The 12,050-nt window shown below is 46.0% G+C and overlaps 1 protein-coding gene across 2 annotated transcripts in view; it reads right to left on the bottom strand.

Annotated features, from left to right (window-relative positions):
• Nucleotides 1-6,662: 6,662 nt before the first annotated feature.
• The window catches only part of LOC135393752 (DNA damage-regulated autophagy modulator protein 1-like), a 41,693-nt gene continuing 36,305 nt past the window's right edge, over nucleotides 6,663-12,050 (bottom strand). For both annotated transcript variants that reach the window (XM_064623987.1, XM_064623988.1), the window contains one exon: nucleotides 6,663-8,685. In XM_064623987.1, coding sequence (XP_064480057.1) covers nucleotides 8,539-8,685 — 147 coding nt within the window. In that variant the 3' untranslated portion in view covers nucleotides 6,663-8,538. The remainder of the gene's footprint in view (nucleotides 8,686-12,050) is intronic.

Consider the following 12,050-nt stretch of genomic DNA (forward strand, 5'->3'; position numbering starts at 1 on the left):
AAAATGCGGGGCGCCTATACAGTGATTTTGTTTTAATATCGGGTAGTGAGGTCAATTCTAAACATATTTACACTTGTCAAACCCAAGGCAGCCAGATCAAAAGGTACCAAAAGCCCACAATATTCCATTTCATGTGCGCACTATGTTTTCAGCGCTGTATTGCTCCGCGAGGTCACAGCGGTGTTCTCACAACCGTAATGGCAAAAGGGCAAGGGTACAGGCCAGCTGGTACATGGTGAAAACATTTGGAACCCGAGAAAGGGACAGAGGAGGGACGACACGACACGTTCTCGACGAGAACGTGTCGTGTCGTCCCTCCTCTGTCCCTTTCTCGGGTTCCAAATTTTTTCTCACAACCGGTTCTCCCCGCACGCTGCTGTTTGTGTCAACGAGGCCCGTCATTGGCTAGCAGTCCGAAATCTCCCCCACCTCCAGTGACTGGAATGCAGCTTTGCTACACGTGTGAGACGTGTGACGTAGGTGCTCTCGGAGTAGGAAGGAGAGACTCACGCGGATTATGCTCTTTGAATGGCATTGTTTGGCGCTCGCTAGAAGTAAATGAATTTCATAATTGGATATCGTGAGCCACGTTCTTTCATAGAGCATAATAACTGGAGAATATTCCTGGAGCTGTTTAGTGCCCCTTTAACCGCTTCTTTTCGTGGCAGCATTCAGTATCGTCAATGAGAAAAGCAAGAGCTACCAATTTTCGCTTTCTTTCGTCCATTGTGTACCAAGCGCCGTGCACATAAAATTAATGATGCAACGTTCAAACGCAGCGCGAACGTTATCCCCGGCTTCCCCAACATCTGAGCTGACAACACATTGGAACACTATCTGTGTAGGCATTCCAAAAGGGCGTAGCCTCAGCGCCTTATCATTTACCCCTCCTTCAATCGCTGCGCCGTCAGAAAACACGCTCGTGTGAATACACGGTAAGAGGATATATCTCTTATCAGCCGAAAGCGCGAGGCGATCGCTTTTTATGACGCTGCGTCATGTAGAAATGCGTTCGTCCCGCAGTTGCTGCTAGGCCGGCATTGAATCATTTAATACACCAATGTAACCGAAGCGTGTCGTGTGGTGGAGTTTGTGTTTGCGAGCGTGCAGTTCGGACCACACGTCCTATCCGTGGGACTCTTCGTGGTTGTGTTGGGTCGCCCTGTGCCTTATGCCTGCTCTTTGTAATCTGTCCTCTTAGGAATCGTGAACCTCCACACTGCGTGCATCAAGAGGACGGCTCGTCCCACCGGTTGACAGCCTTTGTGAACATTTTGGCGAACGCTTCTTGCATGCTACAAAGACGTACATCAATTGTGTTCCAGTGTCATTAGCAAAGTACTGCTGTGTTTTGGGTCTCGCCCTCTCGTTGTGGGACTCTACCGCAGTAAAAGCAGGTAAGATGTGCACAAAACTCGTATCATTGAGAGCTGCGCGGCAGCTATCGTCAAATGCATTTAGCTTAGGTGATCGTGAAGCGGATGATAGTTACGTGTGTAGTATATATATAACTCGGAAGTATCATTCATTATCATTAACTTATTTGTTGTTGTTGTTGTTGTTTAATACTCGTTCGCCTTCAACGCATCGAGAATCAACATTGCAGTTCAGAAATCTCAAAATCGAAACTAAGTGACAACCTGGATACGTCCGCCATGTTGGAGTTAAGATGCGCTACCTACAGGTCGTACAAAACGCGAATACGAAGACACCCATCTCTGTTCAGGCGATGAGATGCCGTCAAGGCTGAGAATGAACGCCATGTAAGACCGCACTGCCAGGGGACATTCGAATTATCATTTGTTCATCTCAACAGAGCTAGTAGTTTGTACGGTCTTCTAAAGATAACGAAAGTGATTCCAGCATTGGCAATGTTGAGTGATAGCGAATATCTTGACGTGTCCATCGGCAGTTAATTTTTTAAATGTTGGCAACAAGCCATTGTAAATTATCGATCAAAATATCCGTAGCATCAAGAACAGACATGCACGAGCGCCGAAATCCCTTTAAGTTGCTGGTTTTCAGGGGACGAGTGGGACCGCAGGCTTTACGCTGTAGCTTTTACAGGAATAGGGTTGTACGATAATGGCCTACAAGAAATGTATACAATATTTTATCTATTTATTTATGCAAATATACAGCGCGTCCGACTTGCAACAGGATGTCCCTGTCAGACTTTCACGAAAAAATAGCGTACCTCCTCGATCCCTTGCCCTTAAATGGAAGGAAGAACAAAAGTTGTTGGTTTTTCTGACTCACATTTAAGGGCAAGGGAGAAAGTGCGTTTGTGGCGGAGCGACGAAAACGATCTCCATATCCCCCATGTTTTCGTACACCATCACCGAAAGGAACAGATGTTGTCATTGCGCATAACTTTACGCCCCACGATGTTGCTAAGTGCGGCCATAGGTAGCGCGCTTGACCTACAATATATCTCCATTTATTGTGGTTGAAAAAATCATTTCCGTGTGTTATAAAACGTTGTTCACAGTTAGCGCGAACACCGCTGTGTGTACTTAAAGAACTTACACTGCGGCATATTTGTCTCAACGAGTACGACGTGGTGGAAAAATCTTCGATTAAAGTCAATCCAGGGCTGCAGTGTCAGAGGAGATAGAACCTTTTACAGAGACGCTTGAACGATGGAGGGAAAATATATACAGGATGTTTTTTTTTTTTAAATTCGTTGCAGAATTTTTATGAAAACACCAGCAGAACAAAATAGATGCCGTTTTAGCAGGTGGGTTATACGGCCAGGTGAACATCCTGTAGGACAGCGTATGCAACTACTGGACGACTAATTAATTAATTAATTAATTAGATGTTTTCTGGGAAATGTTGGAGAAGCAGAATTGGAGCCAGTCATTATTCAAATCCCCAGTTCCTATTAGACGCCCTGTGAAGCGAACGTACTTTTGGATATAAACTGTCAAATTTCGCTATGCAAATGGGCTGAAACCAGAACTACACGCGTTCCAAGCGCAGAAACGACGCGACCTTCGCCTTATTTGAGTCGGATATCGGTCTATCTGGCCAACAGGTTAGTACCTACTCCAATCAGCTCCATCGCTCCAAAGCACGTGGCCGTCGGACATGGATTGCCTGTCGCTCTTTCTGCGCTCGAGTGGTGCGTAGTTCTGGTTTTTGCTCATTTGCATAGCGAAATTTGGTAATTTATATCTCGAAGTGCGTTCGCTTCTCGGAGTGTTTAATAAGGTCGATGGATTTGAATAATGACTGGCTCCAATTCTGCTATCTCGCATTTCCCAGAAAACATCTAATTAATGCGTATAAGTTAACTACATCCGATGAAATATGACTGACCGATGAAATGCAGGCTCCGCACGCGTGCATGTGTCTGTTCCCACTTCCTACCCACGCGGATATCCAACCCACGCGGGACCGCCTACTGACGTGGAACATCACATCGGCGGACAGATGCCTGTGCTGTGATTACGTAGAGAGTAGATACCAACAGCTACGTGCTTTTTGAATGTCGTATTTCAGGAACTTTTTGGCAATAGACCACACGCCGCGGCACGTCACATCAAGATATCATGTGATTGAGAAAGAGTGGAGCGTTGGCAAAACAAGCGCACGTTGGTGTTGCCGCCGTGTAACTTGTTGAGCAGATGTTGCTCCCCTACATGAGTCCTGAGCTCCTGACCGGCGATGATGGAATGTCCCAGCAGGCACATGTTCGTGGCTTCACGCTAGGACGGTGCCGGTAGAACTGGCCGGCAGGCGCAGTGGCGCGCGGCAGCAGAGGCGCGTCGCCGTCGTCGTCCACGGGCGGCCACAAACTTCGTGGTTTTCGTGTTTCGTGAGGTGAGGTGAGGTCAGGGTAGTATCTGCCTCGCACATGAAGTTTTCCTTCGTATCTGCTTTGCGCAATGGCATCCATCATCAGAAACAACCATCAAAAGAACGCATGTGATCGGCGGCTGCCAACGCATGTGTCTGTCTTTTGCCAACGACGGGTAGCGACATCAGGTGTTGTGACGTAGATTGTTTGCAAACAGCAAGTCATGAATTAGTTCGGCAGCATACGAACATCATCTGCCCAGTGCCCTTCCATCGTCGACAGTCGTGCCGCCGCAATAGTGCACTTGTAACTGCGTGTGGGGCATTGGTTCCCACTGATACGGAGATTGTGAGTGAGCGTCACAAACATTTTGCAGCAAGACCTTGTATCGCCAACTGTAGGATGGGACAAGCGTTAGCAAGACCTTGCACTATTTGCACTAGGAGGAGATTGTTTACGGCGTCGGTGGCGCGACCACCCTTCCATTAGCATTCAAGGTGTGCACGTTAGTATCACTGGTGTGCTTCCATAAATGTATATAGAACCCCCATCATATGTACACAGCCACAGTCATGCAGTAATATATACATCGCATCTTGTGCATTTCTCGTCGCAATCAATTGTAAATAGCGTAATAGCGTACTAGTGTTGACAGACGTTTAATAAATTTCCTCAAACAACTTCTCCGGGGTGCTTCATTCCTTATTTCATTGTGGTTTTACAGGAAAGTAAGTCGGGATTAGACGTGGCGCATAACGAGGAAAAAATAGCCGCATCGCGCTTCGGTTTATGCAAGCAAAGCTGATCCTACAAGGAAAGACGTTCCTGCTATACTTCCAGCTACCTCACGCGATAAATCTTTGAAGGCACGCACCTTCATCATGAATCACTCTTTATCTGGGTTCTTTGGTGTGTAGTGTGACAGCTGTGCTGAGCACCATCGTAAGCTGAAAGAACAGACAAGGACAACGAAGAGTTTCCAACTATTTTATTGCAACAACGCGCACAACAAAAACCAGTGTATAATCATTTATCGCGTTACACGGAGATTGCAGGAGGGGACATAGCCTCAACATTACGTATTGATCTTTGCTGCTCTTGCGCTATAGCTGAAGGGTAACAGCTCTCTTCAAAATATGTACCAGCCTGCCTAAGTAACAGCTCATTTGACGAAAGTTCTAAACTTGAAGGCACAGAACAAGAGGAATTACAATGACGAATGATTAAGTCATGGGGCGTTTGCCCGCTTCGGCTAAAGACGAGGCGAATATCGCATAATACTGTATTTGCCATCATTCCACTCCCTCCCCTGTTAAAAAAAAACAAGACAAAAACAAAACAAAAATAAATGTATACGTGCTTCTTGCTGAACTTTAAAGCGACGGTGGCCTTCATACGTACCCATCGATTCCGAAACTATGGCGCCATTTTATTCCTCGGTGATCGATTATAAGGAATACCCCAGCCTAATTCCTGGCGTACTTTTTGTGTAATCTGACGCCGAATGTTGAGAATATGGCGGAACTTCCTCTCTGGTAATATGGGACAACATCAGAATGAAACCGATCAATAAGGAAACGTCCTTGATGACCCTGAGCTGTTTGAGTGGTGAGCGTCTGCAAGGCTCATAGTGAGCGAAGCAGACCGACTTGGAAACAATGCCAATCGTCTGCGCGTCATGCGTCTGAGAGGAGAGGACATGGCAGCTGAAACCTGAAGCCAGTTTTCTCACACCGTCGGTCATGTTGTCAGGACAATCCGAAGGTTTCGGTTTCCTTATATCACTGCCCGGGGGGGGGGGGGGGATATGTTTATTAAGAAAAAAAAACGAAAAGGAAAGGTTCTACGCATGTCATGCGTGATAGGGACAGAGGTGAACTTCGTGCTTGCTCTCTTGTTATTTCACGGGGCGGAAGCATCGAAGGAAGCTCAACCGTGAACATTATTACTGTTTAAGTGAATAATCTGCAGCTGGAGCTTCGTCATACAGCTGCAAAGGCCATGCTAATTTATAAAACTTGTTTATTTAATTTGTAAGCACTTTTCCGGAGAGAAAATTTGGCAAATTATGACAAACATTGTGGTATGTTTCATACACATTTCTGGACGTGGCTGTCCCTTTAACGTGACATGCCATATAACGTGCATGATATACAGGGCGTTGCACAAGAGAGTGACCCATAATTATTTTTTTTAAATCTACGTGAGATACACATGGGAATTCTAAGAGAGGAATAGGAGTGAATGATCCCAGACGAATCCAGGATGAAGACTGAATGACGATAGACTATCAACCACTGCTTTTTCAACAAAGCTTCATCTTCAACAAATCGTCATCCTGGATTCGTCTGGAATCCCTCACTGCTATTCCTCTCTTAGAATGTCCTACCAACAAGCCCAAGTCCTTACTCTCTTCATAAATGAGAAACCTCTGCATGACACTTGTGAAGGTTTTTGCCACCCAAACAGGCGATTTGCATGAGTTGTAGGGGATTCCTGTTTATCTTTTGTTTTGCCACCAAGAGATGGCGGATTACGCATTATCTTCATGTGATCACTGTAAGGGGGCGGTTTCGGTAAGGTTCAAAAGGGAACCCGCTCGTAAAAAGCGGTCGGTCTGGTTCGGGGTGCTTACCCGGTTGGAAGGGCTGCTTACCTGACGTGAAGCCGAAGGCCACGTTTGTTGAACAAATCAGGAGGGTGCAAGTGAGTTGGTGGAACGGTGAGAGCGGCAACATTTCCTTGAGTCCGAGGAAGGACAAAACACAGAAGTAACACGGAACGGAGTGGACGACACGGGACTCAAGTCCCGTCTTGAGTACCGTGTCGTCCACTCCGTTCCGTGTTACTTCTGTGTTTTGTCCTTCCTCAGACTCAAGGAAATGTTGCCGCTCTCGCTACGTTTGTGTAAGTTATGGAATAAACCTTTGTTGTAGTTGTTTGCATTTTCGCTTGCTCTGTCTTCCTTGGCCACGGAACGGTCGGGCTGATGCCTCGAGGTTGTGGGAACACAGGTTTCCACATAGTGTACCTCATTAGTTAGGCTAATTATCTTAACTGAACTCAAAATTTTGCCAAGGAAAGGTAACTTTTTTTTTGCCTTAAATAGTAAGTCCGTGGCCACCACATGCTATTCCAATCGTAATTTAAAGTTTCTTCAACTATCCCCCAACTATTTGACACCCGAAAACTTGCCATATCTGCAAGCGCGCTTTCGGATTTCGCAGTGCCGGGACAATCAGCACGGCCCGAAGACACTCCCACTGCGCATGAAAACAGCATGAGAAAAACAGAAAAAGGAGGGCGGCGACCGGGCGCAATCACGCATTTTGCCTTCGTAAGCTTATCTGTTCGCAGCCTTCAGTTACTGTTAATCACCTACATCAGATGTTCTGTGATGTTTTCTGTGTTTCCTTTCCTTTTCCCCATACTTTAGGCGGGACAACTTGGCCAACGCGCCTTGACGAGCGACGGTTTTTCTGGCGGTTGTTACGTGTTTTCGGGTGTCAAATTTTTGTGGAAACATTGTGAAAGATCCTGTATTTATGACTGAAATGGTGTGTTGTGGCCATGGGCTTTCTAATTAACGGGGAAAAAACACGTTAACTTTTCTTGGCAAATTTTTTACTTCAATCAAGCTAATTAGACTAATTAATGAGGCACACTCATATAGAAAACACCTGTTTTGGTAGCAAAAATCTTCACAAGTGTCGTGCAGAAGGTTTCGGTGGTGATGGTGAAAGGGCTTGCCGCAGAAGGTTTCCAATTTTTATCTCTCATAGATTTTCTTTAATAATTAGTGGTTACTCTCTCGTGCAACACCCTGTATAACGGCGTGTCTGCATGTGCGCTAATTCCTGGGTTCGCCTCTCTGAAAAAGAAATGTGGTAACTATAGCCTGATTCAGAGGACAAGTGCATGGAGGCCATTTAAAACGCATCATCAGCTTAAGTACTTGGAAGTACTGGAACGCGAACGTAAAAGAGATTCACTATCACTTAAAATTATCAACAATCAGTGGCAGTGGTAAGCGGCAAGCAGCAGGAAATTCGCCGCAGAAAAATATTAAATTAGGAAAAACTTCAGAATCCTGCATAAATCCACGAGAAAAACCAATTCTTTGAGGGTGTACTTTCACTTAATCATACGCATTTTCGTAGTAGCACGAATGTTACAAAGAACAACTACGAACTGATTTCGACATGGCCAAACTAAAGAACAGCTGATTCCATTTCACAATACGCCATTTTCTCATAGGAATACCGGATCCATTCCACAACATGCTATTTCTTCACGTAACAACAAGCGAACTTCGCCCGAAACAACGATAGCATGTGAATATAGTCAGCAAGAACTGAAACCTGAGTGAATTGGTGAGGCACAATTCAACATCAAAGGGAGAGGAGTCGCGTCTGTCGTGTGTTCTGCGTGCACTCTCATTGATGTTTAATTATGCATATGAATATGTTTGGTCCTTTAAAGGCCTATAAAGTCCATAAAACCAAGAGGAACAGTACAGTACATTTTTTTTTACAAAGGGCTGTGCTTTTTATCGCTTTTAAAGTAATTTTGTAAGCGAACATATCTCTATTCGTTCATGTAGCCAGATACCCTAACCCTGCTGTGGCCCCTGTGACTGCAGGCTTCGTAGCGTGCGTGAGACCAAATAAATGACTGTAAAGTATATGGATATAAAGTAGTGTTTTGTTTGGTCTAACTCCTGCTACGAGGCGTCAAGTATCCTTTTTGTGCGTGGAGAGTTCGATCCTAAATTTGAATGTCGCTTTTCGAAAATCCGACAAGTACGTGAGCACGTAGACTTGAAATACGACCACGATCACCCATTCGCCAATGATGGACTTCAGCATTCCGCTCGGATACTGAAAATAAACGAAATGTGTGTGTCAACGTCGTGCAATAAATTAAGCTGCGAGCTATTATTCAGTATTACGGAACCAGAAACGTTTTTCTTTATCAGTGTTTTTGCGGTACAAAAATTAATTTAAGTGCAATCTACGAGTGAAGCTGGCATCAAAACGTTTTTAGGATTTATCGCAACAAAGCATAGCGCGAAGTAGTATTTTCACGTTGTGTTTCGATATGAAAATATTTTTTTCGCTAATCTCACATATCCAGCCGTCGTCAGACGGAATCGGAATGTGCGAGCGCGTGGCATGCGCGTGAGCCCCCAGACGCCTCTGCCTTAAAGTAGCACAGAAGTCCTTTTTAACACCCTGTTTTCTTTGTATAAAACTGCTAAGCAGGCCAGTAAGATGCACCATAGGAATTAATTCACCACATAGAGTCATAATTATCGCAGAAATTGAATTTAAAGTACGCCGCAAAAAGCGACCGTGCGCAACGGCGGTGGAGAGCAGTACCAGCCTGTGATCTGCCTGGGTCCTCGCGCTGACGCTACAGGGGCCACGCTCGCATTGGTCTAGAGAAATGTTGTCTGCTACTCAGCTGTCGTCTGCTACTCGGCTGTTCGGGGTTCTGAACAGCTGAAAGGTTCTGAAAAGCTCGGTCATGATTCGGCCTTTCCTTCTATCCCCAATTCTCCGGGGGAACTGGCAAAACTGGTTTACGGCGGCAAAGGGACAGGGCGCTGACCCCCACTGACCAGCGAACCAGAAGGAGTTGCCCCGGTAACCTCATCGGTGACGTGCCATCGTACTTCTCCTCGTTATTCCAGGAGTGGCGAGTTAAGGGTGAACGCGCGGAGCCATGTTTGTGTGAGTTTTTTTTTCTGGGAAACAGATTGCATACATCAAAACCTTTCGCGCTGTTCGGTAAAATGACACACAAACTTTCATCGGACGTCTTAATCTTAAAAAGTTTTGGATGGCCTTTTGTACTCCTTTAAACCGCCTTGTTATCGAACAGTTCTCGGAATAAGTGTCCTCCTTTCTCGATCTTACGTAAAGAAAATCCGCAGACATAACGAGCAAGAAGCACTGCTGGGCGGAAGCACTGCTGGGCTGTTAAGGGCGGATCCCATAACACGCGACAAGCGACACGCTACACATTCTGTCGCTGTCGCCGCTGTCGCGGCTTCCTGATCCATTTGTGAGGCGACAGCAGCTGGCGACAAAACTACGTTTGCGAGAGAAGAATTCGTATTTTTCAATTGATTATGCGGCATATCTGTCAAAAACAAAATAAAATTTCGATTGAAATGCCGCAGGAAGATAAACACCGAAAGAAATTTACACTACCGTAAGTTTGTTAATATGTGTGTCTGTGGTGGCGCTGCAGTTCTACCCGTTTCCACACAATGTGCAATAGATTTTGGTCATACGCCATAACCATCGATTCAAACGGCTACTTTTCCCCTACAATCTCGAAATTTCATTATAACAAAGTTGACTTGCCACCCACGCTACGCTGTTTTCCCCACATCTCTATGCTTTGTCGTTCGCTCCAGCTACATACCGCCAAATCTAACGAGTTTTGGGCACGCGCCGGGCAACGGTGACTGGCGACAAGCGACAAATATCTACGGGGAGGAGATCCAAGATTTTGTAGCCGCGACACAGCTTTTTTTGTCGCGAGAGCCCGGGTGCCGCCGCCGAATTTGTCGATTGTCGCGTGTTATGGGATCCACCCTTTACCCAACTGCTAAATAACTACTAACTGCTGGTTACTTGTTAACGCTACTTAGCTTATTAACGCTAAGGGAAGGACCTCAGGACGACGCCTTGTAAGTGCAGGGTGGGCGCAGATAAAGTAGCCCCACATTTATGCACGTGTGGCGTTCCCTGCTTACGGTATGAACCTACGGTGGCGCACGACGACGCATTTATGTGATGAAAAAAAAAATCGTAGTAACCAAACTTCACGAAACAAAAAAGTTATCCATGGAAACGTTGTTCTCTGTGCATACCAAATTTCCTATGCAGAAATCAATATGGCGGTCACGGCACAGTTGCGTCTAGCTACCACTAGGCGTGTCAGATTTCGTTTCGTTTCTGCATAGGTGGCACTCCCAGCGGTAGGGCGACGCAACTGTGCTACACTGCAATGTCTCATTGGAAATACACGGAGCAAAGTTCGCGTGGCTAACGATTTTGTTACGCACAGTTTGGTTACCACGATTTCTTTATTGGTTTTCATCGCATAAATGAGTCGTCGTGCGCCACCGGAAGTTCGTACGGTATGCAGGGAACGCGCTATGTGCGAAAATGTGGGCTGGGCTACTTTATCTGCACCCACCCCACCACCATCACCACCTTTTCCCCCATTCATCATCATTAAGTTATCTGTTGTTGTTGCACCCACCCTGTACAAATCGATGTATCGAAGGTACACAGTGGGTTTTAATACGAGGGTGCTAATGACGCTGTTTTCATGGGACCTCATGAAGATATTTGCGCCTTGGTGTGCCCATACTTGTATTTGTACAGCTAGAAGCAGAGTTAACTGAACGCGCCTTCGACCTGAGGAGCAGGAAGAGAGCCACCCTAACGGCGCTTGGGAGAAATAAGGGGAAAGAGTATTTCGAATGTCGCACTTGTGCTGCGGGGGAGTCCGCCTTGCCACGAGCTGTTGACTCGGCATTACCCTCAGCTGTGGTTATCATCGCGACGCTTGTTTGGGTTCATGGCGATTATGTAAAGGTGCGTACTGGCGGATATCGCACGGATGCGATGCCGTTATCTCAATGATACACACGAAGGTGGTCGCGTTCCTCCTGGCGTTCCTCCTCGAAGGTGGTCGCTGAGTGCATCCTCATTTGTTTTATCACAATGCTGAAAATGCCCCGCTCAGCGAACGCGACCACCTTCGCTTGTGTCATTGAGATAACGGCATCGCATCCGTGCGATATCCACCAGTATACACCTTTACGTAATCGCCGCGAACCCAAACAAGTGTCGCGATGATAACCACAACTGAGAGTAATGCCGAGTCAACAGCTCGTGGCAAGGCGGACACCCACGCAGCACAAGTGGGGCAGTCGAAACACTCTTTCCCTTTATTTCTCCTAAGCGCCGCTAGGGTGGCTCTCTTCCCGCTCCGTAGGTCGGAAGCGCGTTCAAGTTAACTCTGCTTCAAGCTGTACCACGTACTTGTATAGGTAATATTCTTCAGGGTTCCTTAAGGGAATATATTTCATACTATTTTGGTCTGGTGGACAATATTGGTGGATCATTTCTCGGACCTAACGGATGTTAATGCTACTTTATTATAGTTACTTAGTTTGGTAACGAAACAATGCGTAGAAAATGTTTTATACATCTCGGTA

This window comes from Ornithodoros turicata, chromosome 5 (genome assembly GCF_037126465.1).
Source record: "Ornithodoros turicata isolate Travis chromosome 5, ASM3712646v1, whole genome shotgun sequence".
Taxonomy (NCBI): Eukaryota; Metazoa; Arthropoda; class Arachnida; order Ixodida; family Argasidae; genus Ornithodoros; species Ornithodoros turicata.